This window comes from Hippocampus guttulatus, chromosome 12, assembly GCF_054856545.1.
Source record: "Hippocampus guttulatus isolate MCC_2025c chromosome 12, RoL_Hgut_1.0, whole genome shotgun sequence".
In the NCBI taxonomy this organism is placed as follows: domain Eukaryota; kingdom Metazoa; phylum Chordata; class Actinopteri; order Syngnathiformes; family Syngnathidae; genus Hippocampus; species Hippocampus guttulatus.
This window is the reverse complement of record NC_141272.1, coordinates 19,076,826-19,102,559: the sequence shown is the minus strand read 5'-3', so window position 1 is coordinate 19,102,559 and position 25,734 is coordinate 19,076,826. Positions and strand designations below refer to the sequence as shown.

General features: G+C 41.4%; 1 protein-coding gene across 2 annotated transcripts; it reads right to left on the bottom strand.

Moving 5' to 3' along the window:
- Nucleotides 1–10,136: 10,136 nt before the first annotated feature.
- Nucleotides 10,137–24,812, bottom strand: tbcela (tubulin folding cofactor E-like a). 2 transcript variants are annotated; one of them, XM_086126096.1, is made up of 10 exons: nt 24,742–24,812; nt 20,547–20,607; nt 20,017–20,193; nt 18,467–18,606; nt 18,073–18,254; nt 17,703–17,959; nt 15,373–15,499; nt 15,093–15,209; nt 13,273–13,384; nt 10,137–10,879 (listed from the first exon to the last, which is right to left on the bottom strand). In XM_086126096.1, the coding sequence occupies exons 3-10, from the start codon at nt 20,165–20,167 to the stop codon at nt 10,673–10,675; spliced, it is 1,293 nt and encodes a 430-aa protein (XP_085982222.1). In that variant the 5' UTR covers nt 20,168–20,193; nt 20,547–20,607; nt 24,742–24,812; the 3' UTR covers nt 10,137–10,672. The 2 variants fall into 2 exon arrangements, with proteins under 2 accessions (XP_085982222.1, XP_085982223.1); XM_086126097.1 differs by lacking the exons at nt 20,017–20,193; nt 20,547–20,607; nt 24,742–24,812 and having other exon boundaries at nt 18,454–18,601.
- Between the last annotated feature and the right edge of the window lie 922 nt (nt 24,813–25,734).

The window sequence follows — 25,734 nt, the reverse complement described above, 5'->3', positions numbered from 1 at the left end:
GAGGCACTATAAATGGTAACAGGTAGTTCAGGGCGATATGGAAAAAATGTCATCTGTCATGATAAAGGTCAATTTCTATCAATATATTTACAGTTATTCTATTAAAAATATACAGCACACTACGACTGCTTTCCTCTTCTCACTTTATTTCAAAGTAACATGAAATAAACTTGCATCAAATGAGAAATGCATCCAGTGGTGCTGCAGTATAAAACCATCAAATGTAAACAGAAGCAAAGTACCCTACATATTTTTGCACAAATGTAGATATCAGCTCGATCACCCCTTAATTTACAAAACAGCAAGTGTAGTTCTCAAACAATTTGCACAAATAGCAAAATCATGAATCCCCTGCAAAAGCCAGTCTCTTTTCTCAAAATTGTTTATCTCTTAAAAGTCAATACCAGTGTCATTGAACATATTGTGCCATCAGAATGATAAGACTTTGTGTCGTTGTGTATAGATTGTTGAAATCAAATTGTTTAGTCATGTTGTCTATAATGGAATACTCTGGAGCCAAGATGGGCAACTGGCAGCCCGTGTGAAAAAGGTCCATACTCTAAGAGGCCTCTCAACGATTTTTTTTTTTAAATGGGGGGGATTATATGAGTAAATACATATGTTTCCTCTACTACAGTGGAGGGGGACTCAGTGGTTGACTGGTTACACATCCGTCTTACAGTGCAGAGGTGCAGGGTTCGATTCAGACTCCGGCTGTCCTGTGTGGAGTTTACATGTTCTCCCCATGTCTGCGTGGGTTTTATCCGGGTACAGTACTCTGGTTTCCTCCCATATTCCAAAAACATGCATGGCAGGTTAATGGAACACTCTAAATCACAGGGGTCAAAAGTCAAGGCCCGGGGGCCAGATCTGGCCCGCCTTGTCATTTTATGTGGCCCGCGGGAGCAAATCATGTGTGTCAACGTTCATGATCCTTGTTGAAATCTAGACCGAAATGTCAAATTGTAGTTGGGAATAAATAACGTTGAGATTTTACATCGACCCTCCAAGGGACAAAAAAATGAGTTTGACACCCTTGCTCTAAATTGTCCTTCGGTGTGAGTGTGAGTGCAGGTGGTTGTTTGTCTGTGTGTGCCTTACAATTGGCTGGCGACCAGTTCAGGGTGTCCCCTGTCTATTGCCGGATGACGGCTGGAATAGGTTCCAGTACACCTACCGACCCTTGTGAAGCCAAGGGGACCAGATAATGGATGGCACTACAGTGGATTCCTGCATACTCACGCAGATTTTCCCCCCAGTATATATTTTTTATATTTTACATGTACTTTGGGGGGGGGGGGGGGCGGTTGCGGAGGGGACCTGTTTCTCATGGAAAATGCACATCATAGGTTTCAATTTGCATGAATTATACAAGGATTTTCACGATTTGAGGATCTGACCTGTCCCAAGCTAATAGTAGGGATCCACTGTAGTATAGTATATAGTTTTTTGTTGTAATGTCACCACTCACCACTAGATGACAGACATCAGTTAGTTGCGCTTGGACCAAGTCTTATCCTGCCTTATAATAATACAATGTGAGCAGGCCGAACAATACTAGCCAACAATTTTTTTATTTAATGTAATCAAAATGGGCATTTTTAAACATCTATTTCTACTTTGGAAAACAAAACTAACCTAACTAGTAACTGAATCAGTTTCAAAAAGGTTGTTGGGTGCAACGGTAATGGGAATTACCTCGACAAGTCACCTTAATCCCTCGCGACTGATATTGCTTCATTTTTATGTAGTGTGTCTTTTAATCACTAAACAAAACCAAAACAACACCAATAATTGCTTAATAAACAGAAGTCAGGAAAAGAAGGCTTTTATAACAGACATTGATGCAAAATACAATTTGATACGATTAATAGATGGAAACACTGAAAGAATAGTCAGTTCTAAGAATATTCTATAGTGACCCACAAAGTCATCATCTCTGATTAAAATTTGCTGTTGACCAGCGTAATGGATTTGGGATGGATTTTGGGATGATATTGTGGACAAACATAGTTCGGGATAAGATTAAAAGTTTGTGTGAGATGATTTTTTTTGAAAAAATGCAAATGAGTTCTTGCGCCTAATGTTGATGTGCCGCACAGCAGTTGTGTGCTAGCATTGAATGGTAATTTTCATGCACAAGAGCCCTCCGCACAGGAAAAAAAAAATCCCGGTATGTGGTTATTTTTTTGATTGTTCAAACCCTGTGTTGTTGAAAGGTGACTATTTTGTAAATGCATTGAGCATGACAAATGTCACAGATTTTCTCAGTCGCTTCTGTACATTTCTCAGATCAGAATTGAGATTTGCAAAATAGTCAGTGCATTTCTCAAAACAATTTGCACAAAGAGCAAAACATCATGGTTCGCCTGCAAAAGCCATTTTTCTTTCTAAAACAAAATCCATAGTACATACCTGTATTTCAAAAGTAAACATTTCTGCCATTGAACGCATTAGTGCCATCAGAGCAACAAGTCATGATGCCACTGTGTACAGATTTATCAGTCAAACTGCTTAGTCAATGTCGCAGTGTACTCTGGTCGGATGTTCAGATGCAAAGTGCCGCTTATGATTTGATGACAAATCCAGTACTCTATACTGAACGTTACACTTTTGTTGATGTGAAAGATTAATTCCAAGAAACTTGGAAAGATACACATCATATTTACAATGTTTGCACTGTAATTTGTAGACAAATTGTCTTGTTGTGATACACAGAGGACAGCACAAATTAAGAAAATAAATAAATAAAATACTAACAATTGCGACCGTAATAGCAGTTTGACACCACGACACACACATGCATCCATTTTCAAAAGTAGTTTCCCTTTTCAGGGTTGCGAGGAGCTGGCTCTCACCCAGTTGACTGGTCACCACTCAATCAAAGGTCAGCCACACCAAACTTCAACAACAATCAAAAACATGCTGTTTGGTTCAATTTGAGTATTCCATCCATTTTCCACAGCAGTTCTCCTTTAGGCTTGCAAGTTAGTTGAACTGTATCCCGGCTGAGTTTAGGTGAGAGGTCACGGACACCCTGTACAGGTCGTCAGGGCGCATATAATAATAATAATAATAACATAACACAAACATGGGGAAAAATCCAAACTACAAGGGCCTGATCCGAGTCGGGGAAAAATCTTTTGCATTGAACTGTACCTAATGTGTATCTGTTAACAGTACTGATAGCGCATGTGGGGGGGAAAACAAGAATAACAACACAATAGTGTTTTCACTGAAATCCGAGTATTTTCCTCTCGAGAGAAGAAATGACGTGTGCGGAAAATGACGGTAGCGATGTGGTGAAAGGGCGCTGGGCTAAGTGTTGTGTTACATGACACACAGCAAAAAGATGGGACAACCGAGCCTCCAGTCAGCGCACAACCTACAGCATGATGATGATTAGTGTTACGTATGCTGCCACACGTTCAGATTGGTTAGACAGTACTGCTTGACGTCACGTTCATTCTGGCCGTATTTCTTTAACGACTGTACCATGCGTGGACATGGAGAACACATTTTCTCGAACGTGCTCAAGAGAACCAGCCTTGCCCGGCTAATATGAGATTGGGGGGCGGGGAAGGGGGATCGAGTGCGTCAGGATTTTAGGGAACCACTTACAGTGATGATTCGCGGCTCAGAATCTCATTCGACACAATTATTACTAGCTATGAATAACGCGGCTCTTTAGGAAACTTACAGTATCATATAGTAGTAGCTTGTCTTAAGTAAGTCACACCCTCTTAGAAATATGAGCAGGATTTTTCAAACTGTGAAGACAGCTCTTTATTAAACTTTATTGGTAGCAAAAACTATATTTGTGAGTGGACAAAAAAGCTCCAGCAAACAAAAGCAAAGTGCTGTCGGACAGCTCGAGCCACATATCGTTGTTTCGATCATTTGTGGAACTTTTAGACTTTTCTCTCGTTAGCGCAATTCATCGGTCATATTTCATGCAAACGATGCCCATTTAAACGTGACGTCAGGGGGGATACGAATTCATTTAACACTCAAACGGCAACGTCTCCATGGTTTTGCGGATTGGGTTTGGACGCCCGCTTCTAGCGGTGTGATGGCAACCGTATTACTCACCCAGCAGTGGGAGATGCGACCAGGCAGCAAACCGCCTCCCAAAAGTAGCTTGCTAGCCGGTTTGTGCTGCTTTCTTCACCGTTATATAAGTTGCAGTTGGACGCTGGTGTTGGACGCAAGACCGCAGTCCTGGGCGTTTTATCAACCCTATGGTGGAATTCAGTCGTTTCTTCAATGCAGTAAGAGTTTCAGCAAGCAAGTAACGGTAGGTTCTCTTTAACTGTTACGTCACTCCGGCTGCTCAGCTTGATTTCGATTGGTTAACACTTCTCAGAGAACGTCACAAGTCACGGCGGTGGACGGCCTCTGACTACGTCGTCATGACAATGAACGTAAACATCACAGATTTCTTTCGGTAGAAAAAATGCTGCATTCAGGGTTCCGAGGAAAGCGGAAAATTAAAGGTAAACGTTTTGTGCTGATGGAAGATATGCGTTTTCTTCGAATACACGATGTGAGTTCCAGCTAAGACTATTTTCCTGTGACATTAAAGAAATGGATGGTGAAAATCTTAAGGATTTAAATGTTCGAATACAAGTTGTTACGAAAAAAAGGTAAAGTACAAATTGACATTGAATTAAATGGGATAAAATGGACAGTAAACTGGAGGATACAACTTTTTTTCCATCCATCCATCCAGCCATTTGATGTGCTTATCCTAACAGGGGTTGCGGCATGCTGGAGCCTGTCACAGCTGTCTTCGGGCAGTTGGCGGGGTACACCCTGAACTGGTTTCCAGCCAATTGCATGGCACACATTGACAAACAACCATTCACACTCCAAATCATATCTCGGAACAATTTAGACCAGGGGTGTCAAACTCATTTTTGTCGCGGGCCACTTTGGGGTTAAGTCTTCCCTCGGTGGGCTGTTACAACAGTGAAACTAAATAAATGTTTGTATATTATTACTTGTACACAACAAATTGATGGATTACCAGTTTTGAAATTAGTTAAATACACGACAGTATATTTTGTTCAATTATTGTTTGCGTGAGTGTTAACAGGGTCACAAAATTATTGTAAAAGCTCAAGGTTATTTATTACCGGTGACAATTTGACATTTCGGTACAGATTTTTAGCAAGCATCATGGAAGTTGACACACGTGATTTGCTTTCACGGGCCACATAAAATGATGTGGCGGGCCGGATCTGGCCCCCGGGCTTTGACTTTGACACATTGATTTAGACTAATCCAACAAAGGTGAAGGAAATGTGTCATTAAGGTCAGAAGATTTTATATAATTATGACTGAATGTGCCTTTGGCTTAAAATGTAAAAAATGTCCAACCAAAAAGATGCAGTGCAGCTCCCTTTGACTCATTTTTTCGGATTGCAGTCCTTCTTTAAACTTCGCTAATAGCGGACAGGAAGAATATAGGTACGGCTCTCTTATGTGTTCTTTTTGACTTTGCAAAACAGAATTACAAACATCTGCAACATAGATCCAGAGTAGCTGTTAAATGTGAACAACACTTGCCATAGTCATGGTGTAGTTCTAAACGCACTCTACTGTGGTTTGCAAGCCATCCGATCTCTGTCCACGATAGCCTCTTGATTTATGAGTGCATTCATTCTTACCCTAATACTACCCAGAAGGACCAGATCTCATCAGGCTCGCACATTGGCTTTCCTTGTATATGAGTGCTTGTATATGATTGTTTTGGTAGTATCCTTTACTAGCAGTTGTGAAATGTATTGTACATGCTCATTTGTTTTTTGTTTGTTTTTTTACAATTTGAGATGAGGCTCCTGGTGCTGTTAATACAGGTATAATATATTTCATTTACGGAATGGAGCAAAACAGTAATTTTCATGTGATGACATCGTGGTCGCCGGCCCGGGAGTCCAGTGGTTAGCACGTCGACTTCACAGTGCAGAGGTACCGGGTTCAATTCCAGCTCTGGCCTCCCTGTGTGGAGTTTACATGTTCTCCCCGGGCCTGTGTGGGTTTTCTCCGGGTACTTCGGTTTCCTCCCACATTCCAAAAACATGCATGGCAGGCTGATTGAACACACTAAATTGTCCCTAGGTGTGAGTGTGCATGGTTGTTCGTCTCTGTGTGCCCTGCAATTGGCTGGCAACCGGTTCAGGGTGTCCCCCGCCTACTGCCCGAAGACGGCTGGGATAGGATCCAGCATCCCCCGTGACCCTAGTGAGGATTAAGCGGTTCGGAAAATGGATGGATGGATGGACATCGTGGTCACATTCCGAAATGTGGTAGTACAACTTGTAATTTCCATTAGACCCCTGTCAATCACATTTATCCCCTCATACATACTGAAGAAGAGGAAACTGCAGCAAATGCTAAATAACTTCAACTTTACTTAGCAGTGAACTTTTATTGTTACAGATAGTCATTTTAATTCAAGCATTTCAGGGTTGCCCCTGTACATAGTTACAGGAGAAGGACAAAAATGACTATGACACATGTATATAAAAACAAAATCAAAACAAGAAAAAGAAAATGATTTACTTGTATGTAACAGATTAATGCACTAAGCTGGTGCTATATTTTTATACTTATGCTTTATTCATTTCATTTCCTGATATTCAAGTATAGCAATGTTATGAAATAAGCAATACTGTGCGCTTATTAAGTTGTAAAGCAATTATCATTTGGATACTGCGGTGCATAAAACACAACACCAAAAATAAGATGAAGCAAAGGTTTGTCATCATACATTGGGGGTTCGCAACACCAGAACGCAACACATTCACATATTTATTAAACTGCGTACAATCAGGAACACTGTCCTCTGGTGATTGCTAGTTTGTGAGGCTGTTCAAATAAACAGAAAAGCAAATATCACACAATAACAAACAAAAATGCACCTTTAGTGAAAAACCAAGGCGGATGTAACACTAAATAAGAACATTTACGTTTGTTATGTTTCGATCTGGTTACGTTTGGTTTTGATTCCTCATGTGCCCTTTTTTCGCCACCTGTTCTCGTTATCAGTGTTCCTTGTGTGTAACCAATTAGCTCCCTCAACCCTTTGTGTGTTGTCCAGGTGTTTCTCGTTGTCTCGTCACTTGGCTTGTATTTAGTTCCCTGAGTTTCTGCCAGTCTTGGTTGGGTCATTGTGAGCTGTGAGTATGTGAGCATACGTGTGCTCCTGTCATGTTTTGTTTCCTGTTGTAGTTTGGTTTGATACTTGTGATTTCCGGGCATTTTTTTTTGAGTACTTCGACTTAGTGTTTTTTCCATTGTACTCCTGTGTGTATTTTTTGTTAAATACATTTTGGTCAATCCTCCCTGCTTTTTGGGGTCCTACAACTACCATCACGCAAAACGTGACAACGTTTTCACAAGCGTCCAGTTTAAAGACGAAATACATCAACTTGCACACAAACACGTGATCTGATTTGCCCTTCCCTCCATGAGTATTAAAACAGTGAGGCCGATTCCTTTATACTTGCAGTCTCAAAATATTTGAGTTGGATGCCAAAATTAAAGATTATTAAAAAACAAAAAACAAAACAAAACAATTTACTGCAGGTCTCAGCAGTGGGAAAGAATGCTTTCTTACCGTGCAGTACTTCGGTCAATTATTCAGGTACCCATACTTGTGTATCTTATACTTTTAAGTGCAGGTGAATATTTGAGTAGGTTTATATGTTGACTTCTTTCCTTTTCTTTTCGGGATACACGACATGAATGACCTATTAATGTATAAATATGAAGTCAACAATCCACGAAGAACGAGGGGTAGAACTAGGTAAGTTTTCTTCTCCTCTGAACATAAAGTGTGTGAAATGATGACCGTTTTGTTTTCTCTTCTTATAAATCTTGGACTTCCTATTAAAATATTTGGTGTTATCCATTTAAATGTTCAATAAACAAACAAACCTTTTACCTCAATGACTTTGTCTATTGGAAAATAGATGACTTTGTAAAAAGAGGCTGGTTACTTTTTTTTCCAACCTCCGTGGATGACGGAAAATAAATACAAAGACGAAAGCGTGAGGTCAAGTTAAACGTGGTTAAGATATTGAAAGATTGAAATTTTAGGGATGTGTACAGCAGGAAAGAAAAACTCAAAAAACATGGACAGTAGCAAGGAGGAAAATATTTGCATTCCCAACAATGACATCAAAATATTCCCCAATCATGGACTTACTTAAGAGCACAGTTGAGGTGTATCTTTTCAGTTATCATTACAGAACAAATATTTTTTTGTTTGTCTTTTACGGCATTTTAAAGCTACGTATTGGGAACTTGTCATATGGCATAAGTCAACAAATGCTAGCTTTTTTTTTCATCTCAGTATGAGCACAGTGTGAGGGTCTGCGCAGAGGTTTTTTTTTGCGCACAAAACATACTCTATATAATTGAAAAGTCAAAAACTACAGTAAAGACACTTTACAGTCTACTTTATGGAAGGACTAAAGTTCGGAGACAGAAAGGACCTGGTCACGATGTCAAAAAAGGGGTGAGCTGGTGTCAGGCTCACGAACACTTCTGAACAGCAGCAAAATGAACTCAGAATTCTAGAGAAACATTGTGTTTGCAAATTTCAATGAAGACACAACCAAACCGATTGAAAGAGCTTTCATCATGTCAAAAAATAAATAAAAACAAAAACACACTACTGTGTTTTATTTCCTTTGTTGCACATATTTTTACAATTCAATGAACAAATGAGTTCTGAGGTGTAGTAACTGTATCGCTTTGATATTTGGGGCATGTTTTCCTGCTCGCAATATATCGCAGCCTACATGAACCTGTTGAGTGAACATCGATGCACACACTACTTTTCCCAAGTGCATTGCGGTTAATTTGGAGTGCTCTACATTTATCCTCCTTGGACCTTCAGACCCCCATACATTATTTACACACACACACACACACACACACACACACACACACACACACACACACACACACACACACACACACACACACACACACCCACACACCCACACCCACACCCACATATACAGGTATATTGTTTCTTTTTTTCCCCCTCATGGTATCTCTGTGCCTTGCCATGTTTTTTTTAAATATCAGGATCATTAGGGTATGTATGCAAGTTTTGTATGTTTGTGTGCATGTGAGTGTGTGTGAGCATAGGTTTGCTTGTGGGGATATATATTTGTATATGTTGAGGGGAGGAGGGGGGGGTCCTCTTTTTATGTCATAAGTTTGAAATGTTTTACCTGTACATCACTTTGAATTTTTATGTATGATAAGTGCGATACAGTATAAATAAAGTTTGATTGATACGGAACCCCTTTATAGTGTACTTTGTAGGGAAAAGTGCACATTTGGGCACAGCTCAAGACAATACAATGAGCATAAAGGATACAGTGGAAACTTGTACGCCCTAGTTTTCACATGATTAGATTTCACAATTTTTTTGCTTGATTTTTTTCATACATTCGCATGGTTTTTGTATTTTTAAAAAAACGTGTGTAGACCATTTATTTCCTGGAATTGAGACGTGTTCATTGGAAGCCTTTCCTAAGTTGCGTGTACACAGTTCAACACATGACAAGGTATACTCCACGATGCAAGTGTTTATAGACTAACAGCCATCCACGCCACACTCACACCTAGGGAGAATTTTGAGTGGTCAATCAGCCTGCCATGCATAGTTTTGGAATGTGGAAGGAAACCCGAGTACCCGGAGAAAACCCATGCAGGCCCAGGGAGAAGATGCAAACTCCACACAGGAAAGCCAGAGCTGGAATCGAACCTGGTACCTCTGCACTGTGAGGTCAACGCGCTAACCACTCGACGACTGATGTTAATATTTTGGGGTGTCTGGAACTGATTAATTACATTTACATTACTTCTAATGGGAAATACAGGTACCGCTTTGGATTTTGCTCAATTGTGTTTCGGTCAGACTTTGTAGAATGGATTAAGCACAAAAACCTGGGTTGTATACTCTATGTCCCTATTTTAAACAAGATCCATCCATTAAAATTCTTAAGTATGTTTTCTCACTCTTGAACCCATTTATGTATTTTGGGAGTATGATTTGAAATGGGGGTGCGCCGCCGCCGTGAAATAAACACAAAGAACATGGATCAAGATGATGTGTATCAGATGTTATTTAAGTCACAATTGGACAACTGGGAACCAATATTTCTCAACACTTTCTCTATGCAGATGATGTTGTATCATTGGTTCCACTCAGCAGCGTTGCCTCTTGATGGTTCACAGTAGCTTTTGCCACTATTGGCCAATCAAGTAGTGTTGTGTACTTGCCGGTGCAGTTGTGGTGCATTTGTCCACAGATAAAGGTGCAGTAGTGAGATCCCATCGGAAGCTTCGAGCTGCCTGCATGTTTTCTCTCCCGAGCTCTCCTCCATTTGCTGCACCTCGCGGATGCCCTAAACTATGCAAAATACAGTAAATAAAGATATAATTCTATCCAGAGTGGAATCCCAGCAGCCCACTTGTGATCCACTGCTGAGAGACCAGGATGAAACTCATCTTTGTTTAACTTTTCATGTTATCACGCAGGCTCCGGAGCAATGAGATACACATTTTGTTGTCATCGTTTTCCAATGCCGGTTAAGCAATCCACAATGAATCCAATGAACCGTTCAGTCTGGAAGCCAACCGTTCACTTGGTCTTGGGGACAACAAGTATCTCATCACCATCTTGGATATTGTAGGAGTGAAGAGCTCGCGTGTTGTACTTGAGCTCATCCGGGCCAAAAGCGCTGCTCTTGTCAATATAATACAGCCTCATGCTGCTGGTGGACAGCTGCACCACTGACGTCAGCTGCTTCTTCAGCTCGGCCACCGTCTGGTCTAAACGGATGTTGAGCTGGAAAAATACACATTGCACATGCATTTTAGACATTAAAATGGATGTCTCAACTTAACTGTATACGATAGTGCTGTACAGGGAGCAAAAATAAATCACACAACAAAAGATAAAAAGAATAAATGAAAAAAAAACTGGATTTAACAACAGCGCCAATTTGCCGGTCCAATTTAAAATCACTGTCCAGTGTAAGACCCACATTTGAAACAGGGAGCCCAAGTCAGCAAGATGGGATATACAAGGGGCACTGGTACCCCTTTCCACCCCCAAAAAATTGGTGTTCGTTCAGAGCCAGTGCTAACAAGTTCTTACGAAGAACATGTTTGGTTTTCCACTGGCAAAGAGCCAAGTCGGAGTGACATCATTCCGTCATCGTAAAGGGTCCAAACGTCACAGTTTATGTCGACGATTAGACAATAGCGCCATGTGCCATTCCGCTACAGCTGCGATTGTCATGATAACCCCGCCCCTCGATGTAGCCCTTTTCCACCGCGCTAGTTCCGGGCCAGTGCCCAGGTTAGCACCAGTTTTTTTCCGCCCACCACCAAAATTGGCTCTAGCTCTGGTGCTTAAAACTGGTGCTTAAGATGTCCCGATTATTTTTTGGCCCAGACTCTGGCACCAACTGCGTCAGGGATCAGGGGGCGGGGTTATCATGACAATCGCAGATTTTAGTTATGACTCCCAGGACACACGGAGGTTTTGCACAAACAGTTGAGCGGTGAACTCCGTCAAAATTGTGTTCCCCCGGGAAGAGTGATTGCGGATGTGCCCATATGGCATGCCATGTCTGATTCACAGCCAGCCTCGTGATCATCTACAACGTTCAAGAAAGATGCATGCATTTGCTGATTGCATGTCCCTGACTATTATATACTACATACAATGGTATCTCTACTGAGGGAATTAATTGGTTCTGGAAGAAATTTCTTAACTAGAAAATTTTGTAAGTAGAGACGCATTTTCCATGTAAATGCCCTAATCCGTTCCAAGCCCACCCAAAATTCAGACATAAATGTTTTGTAAAGCATAAAAATGCATCAAATTTTGTAACAAATACATGTTACAATTAGACTATTGCACAATAAATGAGAGTTGTGCCTAATGTAAAAAACAAAGAATAAAGAATAAAAACAATTGTCGTTTAACTTTTAACTGCATCTTCATCGTTTTTTGCCCTCTTTAGTCCATGTTCTCTCTCAGAAGCGGTTTTTGCCTGGGGTTTTATAAAGAACTGATCCAAGGACGTTTGCTTTTGTCGATTTTTAACAATCCTTTGAAAATGTCCAAGGCAAACAGCAGCATAGTGAGCGATCGCCCGACTGGTGAACACTAAAACTATCGGAACGCCTCATGGCCCGATGGTCGAATGACGAGGACGCTGCCTAGACACATCTCTATCTATTTACATATAGAGACACATTCGGTAGCGGCCCTCTTAGCCAATGGGACGCCAGAAAGATGCTAGGTCATAGCCAATGGCAGTGCAGCAATAAGTATGTTGCGTTCAGGAAACTCGGAGCTGCGAGTGGCAGCCAATACTGTATTTTTACCTTTCGTATCTTGAAATTTCTTTCAGAATAAGAGGCAATGTTTTCCCGTTGATGCGTTTCGTAACATGAAACGTTCATAAGTAGAGGTACCACTGTCCAAGTTGCCAAGCAGATGCTAACAGCACATGATTATTATTATTAATAGCGCAGGCGCTCTTGGGTAAACGTCGAGCTAAGCGGTGACATTTGGATGCTTCACGAGGACGTAATGATGTCGCTCCTACTTGGGTCTTTGCCGCTGGAAAACCAAACAGGTTCTTCAGAAGAAGTTGTGAAGCACCGCCTAAGCAGAGCACTGGCCTCGGCGCAGAACACACACCAAGTTTTTATTTTATTAAATTTTTGGTGGAAAAGGGGTAGTAATTGGGTAGTCGTTTGGCCCACGTCTTAAGCACCAGTTTCAACCACCAGAGCTAGAGCCAACCTTGGTGGTGGAAAAGAAAGAAGTGCTAACCTGGGCACTGGGTGGGAACTAGCACTAGCACAAACGCGCTGGAAAAGGGCCATGGGACCAAACACCATCATATCAAGCAGGGCCGAACAATTTTGAAAAATTATATACTGTATTTTTTGGACTGTAAATTGGACTTTTTTTTTCATAGGTTGGCTGGTTCATGATTATTTGCTAAAAGCAATAAAGTTGATCAGTTTGAACATGAAATATCTTGTCTTTGTAGTGGATTCAATTAAATATAGGTTGAACATGAGTTGCAAATCATTGTATTCTGTTTTATCCACGTTTAACACAACGTCCCAACATCATTGGAATTGGATTCGTACAATATCGTTGTTCTCCAAGCTTTGAGTGAGGGGAAATAAATCATGTTGCAAGTGACAGACCTGTTCCACTTTTTCTTCGCAGTGAACCTCAACTTGAGCATGGCAGCGTGGTCGGAGATCGATCTCAGCCAGAGGTTCCAGCTTCCCGTACTTGTTTACCAGACAATGATATCTTCAACAACAACAACAAAAAAAGATACACTTACACAGAGAGCCCTCGGTTAAGATGGTCCCGACCGACAATGCTTTGTGGTTATAATGCTTCCTGTGTGCAAGCCAACTAGAGGAGTAAAACTTCGGAATTGTTGACTTCTTTTTTTGGTGGTTTTCATTTTGATTTCATATTTATGGCATAGAATGGTTTTTCATCCAAATGACTGTAAAGATGACTCTACTCCTGCGTTAGGAAAGGTTCATGATACAGACTACACATTTTTTTCAATGAATGAACGAACAAATCTGGGTTCAGGGAAAAAAAAAAAAAGTCAGGGATGCCCACCAACTACAAGAAGCTACCAAACCATATTGCATCCCGTTCTCATGCAGATGCAAGCTTTACTTTTCAGGACACTTATTATTGTAATCTACAACTACAACACCATTTAAAACATATTTTTGTTTCGATCTATTATGCTGCTATGAGGACTAGACACGTAAGAAAGACACGTAAGTGCGTATGATTCTTCTGTAAAAGCCACCGAAAATTTGCTCCAGAGACCTAATCCACTGTCAGACAGTTCCCTCACAGCTGCAGTCAACACCCAACATGCATTCAAAGGTAACAGTCAATTTTAAGTCCCACAAGCATGGAAAATCAAAAGTCGTGGGCGTATTCATGCTGATTACTTTTGGTGGAATGAGTGAATATGAATCGTTAAACTACTAAATGAAACGGCTCTGCCAGGGTCCATCAAATGCGAGTGTTATCACCAGCCTTACAAAGGCATCTTGCGATGGGCTCATTTGATTGGGTGAAACTAATCAAGGGGCCGGTGAGTCTACTTTATATCGGCTATAGCAGGGGTCCCCAACCGCCGGTCCGCGGACCGGTCATTTGGTGCCAAGCCGCACAGAAAGAATGAATAACTTACATTCCTTCTGTTTTATTCATTTCGGAATCTGAAAGATGTTTTATTTTGAAAAATTACCGAATTCTCTGTCGTATCAATCGACGGTGTGTCACTCTTGACACAGGTGAATGCGCGCTTCTCGGTCACGTGATAGGTTACCGCATAAAAAACAAACGTCTTTGAAATTTTTCTTCGGGAAGGGGCAAAGGCCCAGCTAGGAGACCGAAGAGGAGCCTACGACTTTCAAGAAAGAGAAGGCTACATTTAATAGACAGTATCGAGAGTCCTATTTGAAATACGGCTTTATCTCAACGGGAGATTCACACGCACCAAGCCTACTCTGCATAATAAGCGGCCATGGTGAGTCGTATTTTTCATGCACTTTTTATTTGCGGTGTATCTTATTTTGGAAGGCATGTTTAAACATTACCATAGCGACCAGAGAATGTTGTAGCCAGAAAGGACGTTCCTCATGTCATGATTCGTGTTTATTATTATGTTTCGAAAATACAGTACCACACTTTTCACGCACGTCATATCATATTATATTGTTGTATCTATCCGGCCTTAAAGGCCGGTCCCTGAAAATATTGTCTGACATGAAACCGGTCCGTGGGGCCAAAAAGGTTGGGGACCTCTGGTCTTTTGGGCCAGAGAAGCGCTGGTGACCAACCTCCATCATCATCACCACCCATTTGGGCTGAGATGAGATTTGAAGATTCAGTCCACTTTTGCTCCGCTTTCAGGTTTGTGTTTTATGGAGGACAACGGGTATGTGAGGAGTAGAGGGTAGCAAGCAGGCGCACAAACCTGTGAGGCAGCTCCTCCTCAGGACAGTGCAAGTAGTAACGGATGAAGAACCTCTCAGCATCTTCTCTCTCACTTTCAGTTACAACGCTTCCATTCAGCAGTGATATCGAGGGAAGCCTAGAGACACAATCGTGATGAAGCTATCAGAGAGCCATTTGGAACGCGGTGTGAAAATGCACTAACAGCGTAATTGACAGATGTAGAAAAAGTGTCCCGAGCATGCAGTGTTAAAAGAAACCAAAACAATCTCCTTAAGGCATTTGTTTTTAATGGAACTCACTGCGCTATCATCAGGCTGCGCCGCTCCTCAGTTGTGTACGTCTGCAGTAAGGGGATTCCTTGTAATCGCACTTCTTCCAGTTTAGGAAAGAAGTTGAGCTTCTCAATGTCTTCCCATCGATTAAGACCTGGTCACATTGAAAGGAGAGTATAAAGATGACTTTACTTTTTACAATTGCTTCAAGAGTTTCTAAAGGGGTGGAAAACATCGACCGGTAGTTAATTTTCAAAACGTTTTGAGTGAATTTCCGTGTGGAGTTTAACTGGGGAATTTTGGAAAGCTATCCTATTCAAGCTTTAATACAAGCATTTTGTTTGGTCATCAGTAGACAATGAGGCAAAATAATGATTTGTGCTGGATGTTACACATACATACAGCACATTTGACAATAAAGTTGTATTCAATTCAATTAACCCTTTCACACACCCTGTAACCTAATAACATGATAAGCTGTACCTGAAAGGGTTCAAAAAATGGCATTTCAAAGCACAACTGTATGAAGTTGAACTATTTTTTCTCAACAATCAATTATTTTATTGAACAAAAACAGAAATGCTGAGTTCATAACTCATCCATCCTGATCCAACACAGTTAAAATATTAACAAAGCAGCACCAAGCCACCCAAAAATACAAACAAAGCCCATTTTAACATATAGTTTACTTATAGAAATCATCTGTGCTGGTGATTGAGGAATTCATGGGAACTTGTTGCCGAATAGAAAAAAAAAGTTCAACTGTACTTGCAAGAAATCCTGCCAAAAGCAGGTCACAGACATTAATGAGGCCTGGAAACAGTTTGAAATTGTGGAGAGAAGTGCATGTTTCCTTTGCTTCTGGATGCCATGTTTGTTAGCATGCAGGCATAATATTGCTGACCCATGCTTCTGTCTGGCCTCTTTGGGCACAGTCGATGATTTTGTCGCAATATGACACGGTCCTGCTACTCGTTTTACCCGTTACCTTACCATATATCAAAATGTGTGCTCAAATTGTCTGCTCACGCTTGCTGCCAGAACATAACGCTTCAAAAGTGTCACAGACAAATGTGTGTTGTCCTCCTCAAAATAAAGCTCATTATCGCCCGTTGTGACACCATGCGCTGCATTTTTTAATTTCAAACATTTGAATGGATCAGTAGCTTCTAATAAGGAGCATAGTATGCATCTTTATTTATACGAGAGACCTCGGGAAGTGACGTGGATTTGTATTTCTGGATCCTAGTCATTACCGCCCTTGGTTTCAACATACACTTGTAAACAGGTAAAAAAGACAACAGGATGAATAAATTCAAACACCAAGTCCACAAATACTGTTTTGGCTCCTTCTATTCTCATATCTCTAAAAATAGATTGAACACAGGCTCTCCTCAGATACAATTTAATGCACAGCTTAAAAAGTGAAATGGAGAAGGATGAGCTGTAAATAACACGAAGCGTTTGGATACTGTGACAGGTTTGTTCATATTATCAACTATGAGGAAGGCATTACAAACCAATACTAAAATGTCCTTCCATCGTTTTCCCAACACTCATCTCGGGTCACAGAGGGTGAGAGCGAGGGACAACCGACACCAAATGGGCATTTGTGCTGTAGACAATTTATAGCCTTCAATTAAACCAAACCAAGGGTGACGCAAAAGGATTGCAATCTGGATAATCTTATTGTTACTAATAAAGATTTTTATCTCATTTTTCAGATTGTTTGAAATTCAGAATTTTAAAAAAGGAACTTTGAACAACGTTTTCTGAAAGTGACTTGGACACACGAGCAGAGAACTTTTTGCATTGGAGACCTATTCGGATCATAAACCTAAAATGTACCCTGACAAATTTCAGATTACCGGTAGACAGAAATTGACCCCAGGAGATAGTGACAAAAAAAGTGTCATGGCTCATTGGTTTTTGTGAAAAATAAATAAAATAATAATAACAATAATAAAATAAAATAAAATGATGTCAACCCGGACTTCCACGATGACTTGTGGTTCTCAGATGAGGCTCCCTTTTTCCTCTCTGGCCATGTGAATAGCAAAACCTTTTTTCTTCCGGTTTAGTGACAATTTCAAATGTTGCATCCAGGAGTGTCACTTGGAGCATTTTGGAAAGTCGATAACATCTAAGGTGGCCCGGTGGTCGAGTGGTTAGCACGTCGACCTCACAGTGCAGAGGTAGGGTTAATTTTGGGTCCCCCTTTTTTAGGGATGAGGGAAAAACACATTTCTGATAGAAATGCGACTTCTTGCTGTGATGCTTGAGTGCTAACCGCTAACCTGATACCGTGCCACCGAATGATTTGACAGTATGATTTGATCATGCAAAGAGCCATGAACCTGAGTTGTGGAGGTTGATGCTGCGAAGGTTGGGGAAGAGCCGTTGCAGGATATCTTTGCTGTCCTGGATGGACGCCAAGTTGTTGTTGGCCATGACCAGAGTGTCCAGGCCAGGGAACATGGATCCAAACTTGCGTACTTCGGCCCAGTCGTGCAGGCTGTTGTCCGTGATGTGCAGCAGGCGGAGATTGGGGCAGGCCACACTGGAAGCTCGCACGCCACTATACTCATTAAGGCACACGAACAACTCCTCGAGCCTGTAAGATGACTTTAATTACTCCATTTGTAGACCTCACCCTTTGGTACAGTGAATCCAGCACAGACATCTACTGCCACTTCAGCACTGTACTAGCATTAGTGCGCCCCTTACTCGGGAATCTCACGGGTGAGCAGCATCACAGTGTCCCAGCACACTTGGGTGTTGTTGAGGACGAGACGTCGGACCCGAGAAAATGCTTCAGCGCACTGTGGCTCAAGCGTCATCCCTCCTAGCGGGTTGTAGCTCAGATTAAGGAAATCCAGATTGGGGATGTTTGACACAATTTTACCGATCTGAAAAAAAGCAAAGGTTGATATGAGAATCTTTTTCGGTCACTGTTGGATTATGTGCTAACAAAAACAGGAGCCCAGAAAATAAATCTGAGCAGATGGGCTACATGGAAGCCATGTGCCATTAATACAAAGGCATTAAGCAACCTGCATTATTTTTGCGGGTTATCTGGAAATACTGAAAGTGAATAAATGAACAAACCCAGAGACAGCACCTCATGCCAGTCCTGCAGCTTGTTGTGGGACAGGTCCAGCTCCATGACATGGGCACAAAAGGCTGCAATTTCACTCTGGTCACCTGCCTTGCTGATTCCACATCCATTTAACACCAGGACACTGGGCAAGTTCAGGCGGTCTGAAAAAAAGCATGGAAAATTACACTAATACGACTATAGGAAGTTTTGGGGAGTTAATAATAATTCAATGTACTTTTAATTTACTTAATAGCATCATAAATGTCTTAAATTAAACAAGCACATGCACTATTATTGAATGATTTTCTAAAATGTGTCATGCATCAAAATCCAAATATATAACTATTTATATTGATTCAAAGGCCATTTTTCATTATCATCATGTTCGGAAACATACACCATAGCCTTTGGCATGGGTGTGTTGAACGTCACTATGGCCTACTAGTGTATCGGACAATCTTTCCGTCACAATAGGGTAAATACAGACAATATCATGTACCAGAAAAATAGCTCATATTTGTGACCATTTTGCCCACAGTCTCAAATCATGCATTGTCTGACAGGGTCCCAGAACGGAATAGTGTTCTCCCACTGTATGCTTCCATTGTATGAATCATCAAGATGTTTAAATGTTAAAACTGAAAAGCATTAAGAGTTGTTTTAAATTATGTATACAATACACAATCTAAAATGTTGCCATTTCTTTTCCAAAAAGATGGTTTGAGCATCGAGGTTCAAGATATACATTGAGGATGTTGACTGTTAGTCTTGCTAGTATCCTTCATTTATGCTTACCATTATGTTGCTCATTAGCCCAAGAATCACTTAGAACAGGGGTGCCCAAACTTTTTGAACCGAAGATCGACTTTTTGATCAACCAACCTCCCGCGATCGAGCCATTACCACGCACGCACATACACACGCACGCCATGATGAGCAACAGCCTAACACGGAGGCATGCGATGCACTTTTGCAGCCTGTTAACTATCGTAGCTCACACGTACCGTTTTAAAGTACTTCCCTCGGCCTTCGAGATTCCTATTCTTTGCCCGTGCCCTTGGTGAATTGCACACGAAACAAACTCTGAATGAGAATAACGATAACGATAAAAGAGCTCTGATCAAAAGCTGCAATTGCAGACTGCTGAGCGCTAACAACTTCCGGTGACGAAGGTCACGCCCCACCCTAGGTGAAAGATTTACCTGCTTTATTTTATTATCATTATTTTTTAATACTTTTTGTGAAAATTAGACTGATAGGATGATTCGAGTGCAGTGTGAATTAACACCAAAAATATATTACTAACATGCACGAAGACACACAAATGGCTGTTTTTTTTTCTCCTCTACACCCCTCGCGCTCGACTTGGGACCAGTTCGCGATCTACCGGTCGATCGTGATCAACGTAATGGGCACCCCTGACTTAGACATTTTTTCATTAATTTTCACAATTAAACTGACCTCACTGCGTTATGCTCTACACACTAACAATTAGCTCGCTCGAGAAAAGAGTGATGAGAAGAGCACAATATGCACACATCTATTGATTAGTTACAAGTTATCCAGCTCACCTTTCATGGGGGACCCTTGAGGACATGCAGTGGGCACCACCACCACCACCCCCATTCCAAGCCCTCGACGACACGGAAAGTTCTCAGGGCTGTACTTTTCATTGATCACCTCCACAAAGGTTCGGCCTTCCTGGCACACTGGTGACTCCATTGCTCTGTCTTTGGTACAGTTTCCCCCTGTTTTCACGTGGATTATAGCAGTGACACAACAGATATTAGTGGGCCAGATCACTCACCGATCACGATAGCTTAGCTAAACCGAAAAGAATGTCATGTCTGGGTGATTTACTGGTTTGCACTGTAGTCTCACAGCACCAAGATTTGGGCCGGGATCTAGGTTTGAATCTATGTTCTCCCTGCACCTTTGTGATTTCTCTCAGGGTACATACACCAGCTTCCTCCCATGCTCCAAAAACATGACTTGGTGAGGAAAAAGGGAATTTGGTTTGAATTCTCTCCGTCTCTACCTTGTCATTGAATGGCGATCAGTGAAGGGTGTACAGTACTGTACTGTGAAAATCACCTCTCACCTCAAGTCATTTGGTATGGCAGGTGTCGGCCAAAATTGGGTCGCCGCCAAGTAGATCTTGCCTGCCAGATGACGATAAAAAAATTATAGTTAAAATGTCACACTAGTCAAGGTATTAAAAATCCCGTATTAAAAGCCTAGTTTTGTTTCGCGGCAAAATAATGAGACGTTCTGCTTGAAATGTGTTTTTTTCACGGCAACGTCACGTTGAGGCGCTTCCTGGGTTTCTGACACGTCCAATGGCGTATCCATAGCCACAATTCAGGCACCCAATTGGCTGCACAACCAACGACGATTCACGTCATAAGAAATAGACTGACTGGAAAACTATACATTTCTCCCGCGAGCTATGCCAAAACGCCTGGAGCTACATTGTTACAATTAAAAGAAATAGAGAGAACTAATATGAATTAAAGGAAACATTGATTATGGACTCTCCCGGTCTACTTCTGTGTTGGCGTCGCTTTACAATCGATCGAGCGAGACGGCAGACTCACGCTGGCATATGAAGTCGTCTGGCTGGGAATAGTGGACTATTGGACCTCCGATTTGCGTAACTTCCATATAAGAGACAACCCTCCAAATTTAAGCATCTCAGTCAGGACTTAAAAAGAAACTAACTGGGTTATTTGTTACTTGGCTTTCTCTATACCCGTGTTGCCTTTATTAAGAGTTCCTGTTCCTGTGTTGACTTGAATTTTTGGACTTCGGCAAACAAAATCACTGTTAATAGACAGTATCACATTTCTAATGCTATAAATAATGAATACAATACAATACATGCTGATTTGTATAGCGCTTTCACAACAGTGGCAGCTGTAACAAAGTGCTTAACGAAACAGTTAACATAAAGTCAAATAATAAACAGAACATGACATAAAACACGGATATACAACAACTCATATTAGCGAGCAGGCTGTGTACTGTCATGCAATACAGTGAAGTTTCTTGCCGTACAGTGACCTTTCAAATCATATTGCAATAAATATACCGTGACATCAATACCGCGATAAGCTTTCGATATTGTTCCAACAGGTCTTAGTTATACTGTTTGGTGCTCTCTACCGTCTTTGATACTAATTTGTTGTTTTGCTTTACTGTTGTATATGTTAGTTGCTCCATGTACAGCACTTTGTGTGCAGCGATGGCTGTTTGAAAGTGCTCTATAAATACATTTGAGTTGAGTTGAGAGGTCTGCTTGATGAAAAGGTAATTTTGGCCCGTGATAGGATTGTGCGGAAAAAATTGTTCCGCGGCCAAACTAAGGTGTCGATCCCCGTGATCTGGGCATATGCTACATTTGTTAACTGGATAAGTAGTTTGTATAATGGGCAGATCAATGGCCTATGGTACTCAGAAGTAAGGGCAAGCTTTAATTGCCACTGGCTGACATATTTCAGTTAAACCACATTTCAATTACAATTATTGTGCAGTCTAAATTAGCTAGCAAACAATATGCCCTCTATTTAAATACCCCTTGAACTATTGGAACATAAAATGTTATTCATTCATTCATCTTCCGAACCGCTTTATCCTCACTAGGGTCGCGGGGGGTGCTGGAGCCTATCCCAGCTGACTTCGGGCAGTAGGCGGGGGTCACCCTGAACCGGTCGCCAGCCAATCGCAGGGCACACAGAGACGAACAACCACGCACGCCCACACTCACACCTAGGGGCAATTTAGAGTGTTCAATCAGCCTGCCATGCATGTTTTTGGAATGTGGGAGGAAACCGGAGCACCCGGAGAAAACCCACGCAGGCCCGGGGAGAACATGCAAACTCCACACAGGGAGGCCGGAGCTGGAATTGAACCCGGTACCTCTGCACTGTGAAGTCGATGTGCTAACCACTGGACTACCGGGCCGCCCATAAAATGTTATATTCCAGCTCATTATTTTAAAATGCAACACACGGTTTACAGTACTACAATGCTGCTTATTAAAATGATGAGTGTGAGTAGTGGGGCTCTTTGGATGCAGAGTTCGAATGAGACTGCTATGGAATCTCCAGGAGAAAGGCATACATTATGTAGTGACCCATCAGATCATCAGACGGAGGAAAAATATGAAAGGATCTTGTTACAATCGCTGATGTAATAAAATGGCCTGCTGGTAAATTGTGGTAGTGTCTGAAGCCAAATTGCTCCTCCTCTGCAAATGTAAGGTAGTGCTATTATTGTTGTAAATTTCCTGATGTATTTTTACTTTGCAGCTATAATCAGAAATGTTCATCAAAATCAGTGGTTCTTAACTGTTATCACACAGGGATCTGTATTATCTTCTTGTCGCGACACACCTTTATAGATGTGTGAAGAACAACAGAATGAACATTGTTAAAAAAAAATAGACTTTGAAAACATACAGTATATACATGTATATATATTTTAAACAACCACACAGACTTGCATGTTAGGCCTACCGCACAGAGCGATGTAGTCGATTGTGACTGAACTGCACAATTCTGAACTAATAACTATCGGTCACTCACACTTGGTGACTGACCCTTATACAGTACACACGGACCCATTGAAATGGAAAAACTGCAACCCGTGGTGTTCTTTTTGAGGCACCACCTATTGTAGACAATTGGTGTCCAAACTACGGGCCGAGGGCCATTTGCAGGTTACCTACTGGGGTTTTTTTGGGGTTTGTTTTTTTCAGCCCACAACATATACAAAATAACCTTTTTCCTCAACTTTTTGCTTTGTGTCAACATCAAATGTATGGCCGTATCACAAAATGATCCTTAAGTATGGTCAGCTTGTGGGATGCAAAGCCGCGAGCCACCCCAAAACTTGCACAAAAAAAATACATTTGAAACTCTTTGCCTTCTAACCTTTAAGACAGCCTTGGCGTAGTAGTTTCTCAAAAGATCATTATATCAACAATGTGTATTTTCTTGACTGACTGATTGGTTTAAGCGTGTTTAACAAGTCTTTTTGCATTGCACTTGCACCATGCAAGTTTTCTTTTGACCTGCAGTGCTATTTAAATTGGTTTGATGTAGCCCCAAAGCATATCGGTGGCAAAGACATAGCCAGTCAGTAGCCAGAGGCTGAGCTACACTGTGTTTGTTCATAAGAAATTATATACAGTACATGCTGAGAGTTAACTGTGCAAAGCTTAAAAATAAGGCTAATAATAATTACGGCTAATATTACACTTCACTACTTCGATTTTAAGTTCAGCTTACTCTGTGAAATTTTGGTGAGTCGTGAAAGTTTTTCCTTCTCTAGGGTTTCAATGTAAGCCCGATTAAAACAAACAAAATGGCGCATCAACATGACAGCGATTAAAACAATCGTGGTGGATTCGATTAAAAAAAAAAGTAACCGTAAAATGGGCACACATTGGACGATAGTGATATAACATTTTCTTTTTTAGCTATTGGCGGCATGGTGGACGACTGCTTAGGACGTCCACCTCACAGTGTAGAGGTGCAGGTTTCGATTCCAGCTCTGGTCTTCCTGTGTGGAGTTTGCATGTTCTCCCCGTGCCTGCGGGTGCTCCGGTTTCCTTCCACATTCCAAAAACATGCATGGCAGGTTAATGGAACACTCCAAATTGTCCCTAGGTGTGATTGTGAGCGTGAATCGTTGTTTGTCTATGTGTGCCCTGCGATTGGCTGGCAACCAGCCTCCGGCCGAAGACAGTTGGGATTGGCTCAAACACGCCCGCCACCCTTGTGAGGATAAACGGATTAGAAAATGGATGGACGAAGGTAGCCAGGGATGCACCAACGACTACTCGGTTGGGTGAGAAGATATGGCGCTAGGGAGCAAGCCGAGAAAAAGTTGTAATTTCAGCGACGTCAAAACAAATGTCCCCATACTGTTATGGCCGAAATAATATTTAAGTCTTTGCGAGTCACAAGACCTGACGACGGGGTATTTCAATGGAATAACTGAGTCACCAAACCCCGTACATCGCAGAATTGGCATCACTTTGAATGAAGCCCGCTTTTAAAAACAAATCTCGTATTCTTCACAGCATCTCGTATTACAGTTACGAAAGTAGGACGGCATGTTTCACCGATAGTACACGTCTAAAGGAGAGTTTACGGTCAAATAATTATTTTGACCCCATCAGCATCTTGTTAGTCCAATATCGAAAACGTGTAGCAACAACAGTCTACCAATCACTCGCTAATGACCCCGAGAGAATCTCTTAATCGGTTGGTTACAGTCATTTTACATACCTTTAACAACCACTTTCAATGTCCCTTGATGAAAACATCTCAGCTGGCGTTTGCTATTCCCAACATCCCGGACGTGACGTCATTTGTTGTCCTTCACGCATTGGTTCCAGATTGGAGGAAAAAGTCATGATTCATGTGGGCCCTGATTGTTTCAGTAATTTCGTCTCAGTCGCAAAGGAAGCAAAAATGAAGGAGTCTTGAAAAAGATTCCAGCATCAGTCATTTCCACATGACCGCAGATACATTGGGCGTGGGGGGAGGGTTAATGGGATCATCAATTTATGTACAGGGTACATTACTATACCATTACTGTAAATCGAGAGGTAAGCTCCCAAAATGCCAATGCTAATACAATGTACCACTTTTGTCAATTACCGGTCAATTTTGAAAATATGCATCAGCTCATTTTGATAGATGTCAACTTGTTTTTATGACGAAAAGCTGCAGTCCCTCGACCTTCCGTGATTATTCAGATTCTTCACAGCAGAAAACGCAGATTTAATTCATTTTCTTGAATCTATATAGTCCTTCAACAGAACCAGTTCATTCAGCAAATTCTTATTGAATTTATTTTGCTTTCGCGTATAACTAGTGCGAATGAAACATGCTTGTCAATTACAAAAGATGTTAAGAGATGCACCAAAATACAGAATACATTTTATTAAAGTAAAACGCGTCCTTTTACAAATTTAATTCCATGGTCCATCTTGCAGTGTTCATGAATTTGCCAATGCACCCATCAATGTCAGTGAGCGCCGCTGAGCGGTGCTCACGCGGACAATCCATCCGGACAGTCCAATATCCATCATCGTGGGGCGGATTTTCCGAGTAACTAATCAGGTGTTGGGATTCATTCACCGACTTCGATAATCAAGGTTGAGAAAATACATTAACATTTTTTAAACCGTGGTTTATATATTGCGCGCGCACGCACATACGTTTTTTTTGACCCACTCTGGAGTAATGTGTCAGGGCGTTCCCTTGCGGACATAG

What these genes read in the sequence shown, in the direction of transcription:
- tbcela (XM_086126096.1), bottom strand. Translation starts at nt 20,167, where the DNA reads ATGGAGTCACCAGTGTGCCAGGAAGGCCGAACCTTTGTGGAGGTGATC. An exon ending in TCAAGGGTCCCCCATGAAAG is followed by an intron (nt 18,607 to 20,016) that starts GTGAGCTGGATA and finishes GCTTTTTTTCAG; the next exon opens with ACCGCCTGAACTTGCCCAGT. An exon ending in GAGGAGGAGCTGCCTCACAG is followed by an intron (nt 13,385 to 15,092) that starts GTTTGTGCGCCT and finishes TTGTTGTTGAAG; the next exon opens with ATATCATTGTCTGGTAAACA.